This window comes from Rhinopithecus bieti, unplaced genomic scaffold (genome assembly GCF_001698545.2).
Source record: "Rhinopithecus bieti isolate Rb0 unplaced genomic scaffold, ASM169854v2 scaffold_46236, whole genome shotgun sequence".
NCBI classification, from domain to species: Eukaryota; Metazoa; Chordata; class Mammalia; order Primates; family Cercopithecidae; genus Rhinopithecus; species Rhinopithecus bieti.
In genome coordinates, this window is record NW_016818290.1 from 22157 (window position 1) to 32511 (window position 10355).

Consider the following 10355-nt stretch of genomic DNA (forward strand, 5'->3'; position numbering starts at 1 on the left):
CATGATTCCACTGACTCCCCTAAAATCTTCTTGCCTCTGTCTTGAAGGAAGTAAACTATACCACTGATTGACCACAGGAGTGGCTAATTAAAACCACTAGTCTAAAAGACACTAAACGGTGGGCACATGAAAACTCTTTCGCTAAAATTCGCTAAGCTTTAAAATGTTGAATGAAATAAGACAGACCTCCTTTTAAATGCATAGCTGAGCTTTAAATATTGTGAGGGAAGTCCACAGGGACCAAAAATTAGGAAAGAACTGCAAACAACAGTAGTAAGCACATAACCTGATGCTTTGGCAACATGGAAGGAGAGGGGTGCTGTCTCAGTAACTAAAGGATTTTAAAAAGAAGATAAAGCCTTAAGTTCGATAAATTTGGCTGTTGGAAACTAAGATCTCACCTGCATTTCAACTCTCCACATAAATAGCCCCGAACTATATTTTAAAAATGTAAACGAGATTATGCCACCCTCCTGCTTAGAATGCTCCAAAGGCTTCTTATTGCAGTTAATATACAAAACAATCTTCATGCCTTATTCTGCATTCACTAGATCATGCATTCGCAAACAGAATGATATTGCCCCCAAAAGGGGGAAATATGATTGTTGGTGTGAGAGGTGGAAAGATATGAAGTTTTACAATGGTTTGTGTCCTCCAAAGCTCAACTGTATTTGACAAAATCTTATACTTTAGAACTTAATCACTCTTGTTTTCTTGGATATCACAGGAACATTGCCATTCAGCTCATGGAAGATACATGAAATGTATGCAAGACCAGCACTACAAAATCATAGCAAATAGATGACTTTGATTGTAGGACTTTCAATCTATTGCTCATTCTTGAAGTCATATGTCAAGAAGTGGCCTTTGTGTACCTACTGGCTGCCACTGAGTGACTATGTTTGATCCTCGGTGTCTTGTGTGTGACTTCGGCTTTGAGAATTAAATAAAAATAGTTAATATTTAACTTTACAGAAGTTATTTAACCCATCATTATTTATGTCAAGTACTAAAAGAAAAAATGATAATATATGAATATCTAGCTGCTAGTTACAACTGATTTTGTCATATCAAGCAAAAGTGAAAAGTTAAATTCACAAAAATAACCTTGAAGAAATTAATTTAATGTTTTCCATTGTTTCACCTTTTCTAGAAAAATGTCGTGAATAATTTTTAAAATGTGATTACATCACTATTATGTATTTATATAAATTGCCAATTTGCATACATACTTTGACACATTATAATTTATGTAAGTAAATACACTCCATTAAAAGTCACTTAGCAAATACAGTTATACAGTTAAGTTAGATATTGCTAGCTTTCTAATTTTTAATTTAACTACTACCTTCAAATTTTATTCATACTTAATCCTGCATACAGGTTGATTATGTATAAAATACAGATATACATGCATTTATTCACTAGATTATACAGTACATCATTGGTATTCAAATTTCATGAGGGGACAATTAGGAAAAAGAAGAAAATCCTTATAAAGCCATCTAGTGGGGAGGGGATAATAATGAAATAAGAATGAAGAAGCAGTGCTCTAGATGATCTCACTCTTTTGTGATTCAAATATGGTCTCCTTTTCACTACATATTACAGCCATGCTAACATTTTTCTATTCTCAAAGGTAACAAGCTTGTTTCCACTTCAAAGTCTTCATGCTAGAGCTATTTCTTACCCCCAGAGATTTTCATAACTTTTCATAAGTGGTTGCTACTCATATTCAGGTCTTGACTCAAATACCACCTGTTCAGAGATTCTCTCCTTCTACCTCATAACCTTGTTGTTTCTTGCTCTGTAGTACTTATCACTATGTGAACTTGTCTTTTAGATTGTTTCTTTATTTTCTGTCTTACTCCACTAGAATAAAAACTTTGAATGCAGGAATCTTGTCTATCTAATTCATTCTAGTAATGCAGTGCCTAGGAAAGGGTCTGGAACATAGGAGACACTCTATAAATATTGTGGAGTAAGTGAATTATTGCATGATAATTTTATATTTTCAAATAACCTATTAAAAATCCCCTTTGCATTTGTTGGTCCTTTTTTCTGTATTGCCAGTTTTCTTTCCTATTGTTTTATTTTTTCACAAAACTTAGACATAGGTTTTGCTATATATTCTACTAATTTTCTATTTTTTCACTTCATCAGTCTCTGCATATTTTAGTTACTTCCTTTAAGTTTCCATGGCTATCTATAATGATAATTTCTGGCTAATTTTTAAGGGAAATAGTCATTACTATAAATTTATCTTTGAATAGAGTACTGGCTGTAACTGGCACATTTTAATATGCTGTGTCCTCATTGTTATCATTTCTCCAGTTCTCTGTTGTTAATTTTTTCTTATTTTCTTTTGATTCAATAACTTCTGGAAGATTGCTAAAAATTTATAAATACTGGGGGAAGGCCAGACAAAGCACATATATATTCTTAAATAAAAGATAGTCTTCTTTATCTGGAAAGGTTCTTTTATATCAGGACAGGTAACATTAAGAAGGAAGAATGTGGCAACATTGAGAGGAGACAAAGATACCTACCTCATCAGCAAAATAGGCACCATCAACCCTCAAAATAGATGGAATGAGAAATGTCACAATTGGATTGCATTCACTTGTTATCACAGCATTGTTTGAAACAGCAAAATAGCTGGGGAAAATCTTGAATGTCTATCAATACTAGAACTGTTGAATACATTGTGTTTATGTATCACTTGAAATAGTATACACTTATAAAGAAGATGTTTTAGAAATATATATAGATGTGTCGTTGCACACAAATGTAAAGAGTATGATCCCACTTATGTTAAAAAGTGAGAAGGACTTCCAAATTCTGATGTTTACATTTATATTTATATATTGTTGTAGTATCATACAAAATGGTTTGGAAGAACACATACCAGGGATTTAACATTGGTGAAGTGTGACTGAAGGTGGAACGTGAGAACACTGGGATGTCCTGAGAGGTGGCAAGGAGAAAAAGAAAATGAGATAGAGAAAGGTCTATTTCATTCATCATAGATCTTTTCGTTGTTAAAAGATCACAGTAAACCATATTAATTTTGGTAATTTTGAAAGATAGTCTTAACTAATATTAATGCATGAAATTTAAAATAAGTGATTAGAATGCTATTTTTTATTCTCATAAGATTGAATATCAGGATCACCTCTTTAAGACAGAGAAATCTAAAGTATATGGAAAATAATATATGTGAGGTGGAGAGACTGGAATCTGGAAGCCTACCTCTTTCTCTGAGGGAAATATAAGAGGCTCATCACTTTGTTGATAGCATTTATTTAGGGAGTTATTTGCTAATCCTGGTATATCTTTTCTTGTAGTGCAAATGAGAATGATGCCTTTTACCTCATGCTTGCTTTTAGATAGCTCCTTATTCCTTATCTGCAACTGAATACTGGATTTTTTAAGTCTGGAAGTAATGTCCCATTTCCTGATATGGGAGCTGGTTGGATGAATGAGTGCCTGAGAATGTATTGCTTCATATAACTTAAAAGTATAACAGTATTGTCTAGGGATACTATATAATTTAAGTCTGGGAACGCTAAGCCATTTAAGATGCCTTCAACTGTAAGTAACAGAAAACCCAGACTCAAATTGCTTTAACTATAAAGAAATTTGTTACCTCATAACTTGGAGTCAGAAATAGGACTCCAGGGATGGTATGATCAGCAGCAAAACAATAAGACCAAAGCGCACAGAGTATTTCTATTGTCTCTTCTTCCATCTTCATTACATAAGTTTTGCCCTCAGGATGGTTACAGATATTCCAAAGGTCATATAAAGATATAGCATCATCCTAAAAAAGAAAAGGAACATTATTTCCTGTTTCTTTTCTTAAGAGTAAAGAAATTTTTTTCAGAAGTCTTCCAGCAGACACACTATGATGCTTAATTGACCAGGATTAGATCACATGCCCAATGCCAAATCAATCACTTACAGGAAGAATGGCATCACCATGACTAGCTTAGACTAACCTTCTAAAATGAGATGAATATTCAAAAGTCAGTCAGTGGCCATAACCACCTACATGTACAGAATGTGTCATTCTAGACTAGGACAGTCTCCCTCTTTTTGCATAGGCTGGCTCCATTCTCTTCTTTGGGGTACCTTCATTCTCAAGCTATTGATTATAGTAAAGTGAATAGAGCAGCTTAATCCTCATATCCCTTCGGGTTCACTCTCCTCCAGTGGAAACTGCCACATGCCTAGGAGTTTGTGTCTCATTGGCTTTGACTAGGTTGGACGCTTATTCCTAAACTAGTCATTGCAACAGTAATTCCATACCCTGAAAAGTCAGGCTTATGTTGTTCCCCAGAGGAAAATTGTGGCACTATTACCAGAAGAATGGTGATAAGATGCTAGGCTGCAGTATCAATTGATGTCTATTACAATTAAATATATTTTGCAGCTCAGCATCTATATAAACCTTTCCTGCTATACATACATGTCCAAAGATTTCTCTAATTTTTACTTTGATCAGCTACTGATAGAGTATGAATTGGTGTCTATTTGGAAAATATCTTTGCAAGAATAACTGCTACTTTAACTTTTTAGACAGCAGATTAGTTAATGATTGTTTTTGAACTTTAAATAAATTGAATAGAATAATGTGTGCCCCTTTGTTGTCTGGCTTCTTTTTTCAACATATTTGAGAGATTCATTCATGTTTTTCCATGTAGTTGTAGCTTGAATATTCTCACTACTGCATGATATTCCAAAGTATGAATATACCCCAACATATCTAGTATACGGTTGATGGAAATGTAGGTGTTTTTTAGTATGGAGTCATTACAAATAGTTAAACACATTTTTTTTCTTTTTCAAACCACTATTGAGGTATGATTTACATACACAAAGCTGTGCCTATTTAATGTGTACATCCTAATGATGAACACATATATTTTATAATAAAAAATAGGGTTTGAGATTTTAGTAATAGGAGACTAAACAGTTCAAAAAAACTTTCCCTAAAATCTGAACAAATTGAGTAAATCTGAACAAATATAATAAAAAAGAAAATCTGCTCTCAATGGCATCTAAAAGCTGAGAAATACGAAATAATTATCTAGCTGAGATAGGAAGAGAACAGATCCAAGAGGAAAACAGGGCATTTGATGGATGTTTTTCTACTGGGAAAGTTTACCCATTCTAGAGAGAACCACTGAAAGACTTAGATGCTCAACAGAACTTGTGACTGCTTGTTAAATCTATGAATACAGAATCTGGAGTCCAGAACCTTGGTGACTCCCTAACCCCTTACTTTTCATTGAAATTCCAGGGTTGAAATCCTAGGAGTAAGAGTTAAGCATAACTTTAAAAAAGCCCTCGCTGAAACTACAACATATATGCAAATTGCTTCTCATAAAAATTGTATAAACTTTCACATGCATCAGCACTAGATATGAACCCCTTTTTTCATGATCAATGACATTAAGTAATATTTTAATGTTCTTTCATACTTTGTTGAATCAAGATTATTATTTCTATTTTTCCTTGTAGACGTTATTTTACTAACTGTAGTTGGTCTGTTAACATCCGACTCATTCCCTCATTCAAATACCATAAGTATCTGAATAAGAAAGATACTATTAAGCAATGTTTTGTTTACAGAGTTTTTGGTTGGTTCATTTGCTTTCTGTTCAATTTTATTTTGCTGCTTTTTACCTTTTAATAAATCAAATATTGATATTGGTACAACATTAGTATACAACCTTTCTCAAAATATTTAAAGAATCATTTTAACATTCCTTAAAGAATACCCAATGTTTCTCCACTGATTTATAAAACTATAACTTTTATCTAATTATTTCTTAGGAAGTTATTTTTTGCAAAGCTTTATATTCCGATACATAGATCTGATTACTCATTATTGTAGAAACATTATGTCAAATGTCCAGTACTGGGAGAAAAGCCAAATTATAAATCACTTTAAAATTGAGTTTTATGGACCAAGCACAAGATATGTAACAGGTGCTCAACAAATATTTGTTGAATGAAAAAATCAATTAGAAAACATCTAATTTCCTGGAAAAATTAATAGACATGAAATTACAGATAAAAAACAATCTCAGTTTTGCAAAAGTTTAGGAAAAAGGCGGGGGGAAAAACTATGAGCATTAACATTTTGCTGTGAGGCCCTCAAAAATGGGAGATGCGACTGCAGTTGATGATTTTCCTCTTAATATTAATTTCCTAAAATTTAGATAGTGCTCACATCGTACANTTCCTGGAAAATTAATAGACATGAAATTACAGATAAAAAACAATCTCAGTTTTGCAAAAGTTTAGGAAAAGGCGGGGGGAAAACTATGAGCATTAACATTTTGCTGTGAGGCCCTCAAAATGGGAGATGCGACTGCAGTTGATGATTTTCCTCTTAATATTAATTTCCTAAAATTTAGATAGTGCTCACATCGTACATTCACTTATCTTGCAATAAAGAAAAGGAAAAAAAAATCCCTCAAAACAAAACAAAAAAGGAAAGATCAGACAGGAAAATTAGGTAGAGACTGTGTCAAAACGCCAGACTTACCATAGTGAATTTCTCTGGTCCAACTCCAAATCCTTTCAAAAAGAGGAAAGACATATTTAGGTGTAAAGAATAAATCCATAAGGGCAAGGGACTGGGCGCGGGGCGGGGTGGGGGAGAGGTGTGGGCGCGGGGCTGCAGCAAGGCGAATTCCAAGAAGATGGAAAGCAGATAGGGCAGGGGGACTAAGAAGGTGGGGGTGGGAACCAAGGGGCCCTGAAACGGGTGATGAAGGGGCCACAGGGTTCCGAGGACTACTGTGGCACCAACTACTCTGAATTTGGGAAGAGGCGGAGTCAGAGCCTATAGCTCAGCCAGGGCTCCAGGCTGTGTGGTGGGCGTGGGAGCCTGGTGGACAGGAGGGCGCGGTGTCTGGCAGGAAGAGGAGGCCTCTCTCTGGGCAGGAAGCTGCGCTACGGAAAGAGGGAGGAGACTGCGGTGGAGACAGCAGGGACTGGTGGAATCCCGATGTGGCTGAGGGACCGCCACCGCCAGCAGGGAGGCGGAGGGCTAGCAAGCCAAGCGGTGGGAACGCCGCTGCAGTCTTCTTTGCCTGCCTTGCCGCCCTCCTAGACACGCTCATCAAGGGATCCTACCCTCCCAGCTCTTGCAAGCATTCACTCGGCCGGTCGCCTGCTGACCCTCCTTCGCCACAGGCTCATAGCGGAGGCAGCAGCGAGGTGTCCGATTTGGGCACGCGAGGCCCGCGATCCGCGGCGGTGGACGCCAGGCAGGGCAAGGCCATTAGTGGGCGCCAGAATGGAGAGGGGGATGGGAAGGAATCCAGCAGGAGACATGGGGTGGAGGTGGGCGCCAGGCAAAGGTGGGGTGGGGGAGTGTGGTGAGCTACATGAAAAGGGGGTAGGAACGGGAGCCAGACAAGGATTTGAAGGTGAGCGCCGGGAAGCAAGGGCGGTGGGTACCAGGGAAGTGGTTAGGTTTTGTTGTGGACAGCAGCTGGGACACTCAGGGAAGGAAGGAGGGCAGTGGGTGCCGGTCAAGGCCGCTTTGCAGGGGATTGGGAGTGGACGCCAGTGGCAGCAAGGAGTTCGGGGAGGGCAGTAGGCTCTGAGCTAGGACGACGTGGCCCAGCCACTTCTGCAGAGTTCCTAACCCCAGACAGCTCTACTGCACCACTCCAGCCTTTCCCCACAGCCCAAAGGAACTTAAGAGGGAGAGCACTGCAGGAATGCAGCCAGATTTCCAGCATTGCTTCCAGGCTCCTAGGGGAACCTTAGGCACTAGCGCAGAGTATATCCAGATATGGCTATAGGGAAAAGTTTGCCTCGTGGCACACTGGCTATGTCTCTCTATCCTCTCTCCTCCCCCAGCAGGCATGAAGACCCCCAACGCACAGGAAGCCGAAGGACAACAAACCAGGGCAGCTGCAGGACGGGCCACTGGGTCTGCAAACATGACAAAGAAAAAAGTCTCCCAAAAGAAGCAGAGAGGCAGACCTTCATCCCAGCCCCGCAGGAACATCGTGGGCTGCAGAATTTCTCATGGATGGAAAGAAGGAGATGAGCCCATCACCCAGTGGAAAGGAACCGTTCTGGATCAGGTGCCTATAAATCCCTCTCTTTATCTGGTGAAATATGATGGAATTGACTGTGTCTATGGACTGGAACTTCACAGAGATGAAAGAGTTTTGTCTCTTAAAATTCTTTCTGACAGGGTGGCATCATCTCATGTTAGTGATGCCAACCTTGCAAATACTATAATTGGCAAAGCAGTGGAACACATGTTTGAGGGAGAGCATGGTTCTAAGGATGAATGGAGGGGCATGGTCTTAGCTCAAGCACCTATCATGAAAGCCTGGTTTTATATTACCTATGAGAAAGATCCTGTCTTGTACATGTATCAGCTTCTAGATGATTATAAGGAAGGTGACCTCCGCATCATGCCAGAATCCAGTGAGTCTCCTCCAACAGAGAGGGAGCCAGGAGGAGTTGTAGATGGCCTGATAGGTAAGCATGTGGAATATACCAAAGAAGATGGCTCCAAAAGGATCGGCATGGTCATTCACCAAGTGGAAGCCAAACCCTCTGTGTATTTCATCAAGTTTGATGATGATTTCCATATCTATGTCTATGATTTGGTGAAAAAGTCCTAACTGTTAGGGTAAAATTTGGCACATGTGTGGAAACAAATGTATAATTTGTAGACATGCAAAAAATGTTGCCTTTCAGTGTATTGAAAGCTTATGAAATCCCTGATAACCCAACATCTTTGCCAGCATTAACTGTTGTTTTGCTCTAAAAAATACAAACTCGTGTGTACATGACATGCTGTGTGTAAGCCCTTTGTCTTGTTGGAAAGATCGGGTGTGTTTGGTGGATGGGGCATGAAAGGAAGGATGTCAGAGATCTTGTGGCTTAGAAGAAAATACACAGAATAAATTGAGTAGAGAGGAACACAAAGAAGCTTAGAAGAGGTCCAGAGTAAAGAGGAGAAGGATCAACCTGACAGGGATCTGAGGAGAGCCTAAAGGATACACAAAGGAAGAGGCTATGTGGGTTAGGGTGTTGGAGCAGTTAGAAGAAGAGGGCCACTGAGGAAGGAGGAATTCAAAGAAGAAAGACTGACAGAGGGAGTGGGAATACAGGAAAAGAGTTGTGGGGTGTGGGGCCCATGAGAGATGGGAAGGCCAAGGAAAACGTTGGACATCTGGTAGTGTCCACATTGCTCTTCCTGGCTCTATGCACAAAGGAAGTGGCATCTGTCAAAGATGCCAGATACATTGGAGTTTCCCTAGAATGGAATTCTGACAGGGATGACTCAGTCAAGTTAATCAGGAGCAAAGTTAATACCCATAGGGCTTTTCCTGTTTCAGGGAGTTCAGGGCGCTCCTACCCAGCAGAACCCCAGCCCTCAGCCTAAACACACTAATGTGGTGCCCCAGATGTGCAGGACTGTGGGCTGCCTCCTCACATTTGTCCTGCACTACATAAACAATCCTGGTAGAGGATGGGTTAGTGGAGCTCTCAGAACTTAAGATATGTGCCATCTTGCATTTGAAAATACTTTATCCAGGAAAAAATGGAACCTTACTGAACTCAGGTGCAGCAGTCTCATCACACCGGTTCCTTCTGCTGGAATGTTTGTTTTCTATCTAGTGACGAGGGGCATTAGAAGATTGAGCCTAGTGTTTCTCTCTAGGTTATGGGGAGTACCTCACTGTCCACACTTCTTTCAGCAGCTGCCTGAAACCACAGGTGGTTCTGACTAATAATATAATCCACTAAAAAGGCCCTGCTGTCACAATAGCCCACATCTGGTTAAGACCTTCCCCACAAACGTGCCCGCATACCTCACAGGCACCTGTTGGCCAGTCTTGCCTACCCAAGCCACAAATATCTGGATAAAGTCCTGCAGCTCCTTTCTTTCCAGGTGAGACAGATCCATGGGGCAGTTCTGGGCTGGGATGGCTGATACCATTCAGCTGTACGGTCTCACAAGGAGTTCAAAGGTTGGGGGAGAGTGAGCAGCAACCCACTAAAAGTCCCTCAAACATGGGTCTGAGCAAAGATACGATCTGTGTATTGCCTCCTCCCCTCCTTGCCTTTCCCCATCCTTCTCCTGTAGCCCAACTGAAATACCCTCTCCCTGGTTTCGCAACCACACCCTTCACTAAATAATACCTCTGACCCCAAAAAAGGAGTGCTGTACCCCCTGCTGGCCCAGGTTACCCTAACTCCATGCATAGTGGAGATGCAAGAGCTTCCAGGAGTTGAAAGAAGATGGTAAATATATTTATTCTCTGCACCCAACATGGCCCTGAGGCTGACTGCCTCAAGAA

General features: G+C 39.8%; 1 protein-coding gene across 10 annotated transcripts; it reads left to right on the forward strand.

Moving 5' to 3' along the window:
• Positions 1-6965: 6965 nt before the first annotated feature.
• Positions 6966-8840, forward strand: LOC108518402 (spindlin-2B). Of its 10 annotated transcripts, none has more exons than XM_017856727.1 (3): positions 6966-7236; positions 7891-8117; positions 8421-8840. In XM_017856727.1, the coding sequence occupies exons 2-3, from the start codon at positions 7893-7895 to the stop codon at positions 8667-8669; spliced, it is 474 nt and encodes a 157-aa protein (XP_017712216.1). In that variant the 5' UTR covers positions 6966-7236; positions 7891-7892; the 3' UTR covers positions 8670-8840. The 10 variants fall into 10 exon arrangements, with proteins under 10 accessions (XP_017712216.1, XP_017712207.1, XP_017712213.1 ...); XM_017856726.1 differs by having other exon boundaries at positions 6968-7291; XM_017856718.1 differs by having other exon boundaries at positions 6966-7448; positions 7888-8840.
• Positions 8841-10355: the final 1515 nt, after the last annotated feature.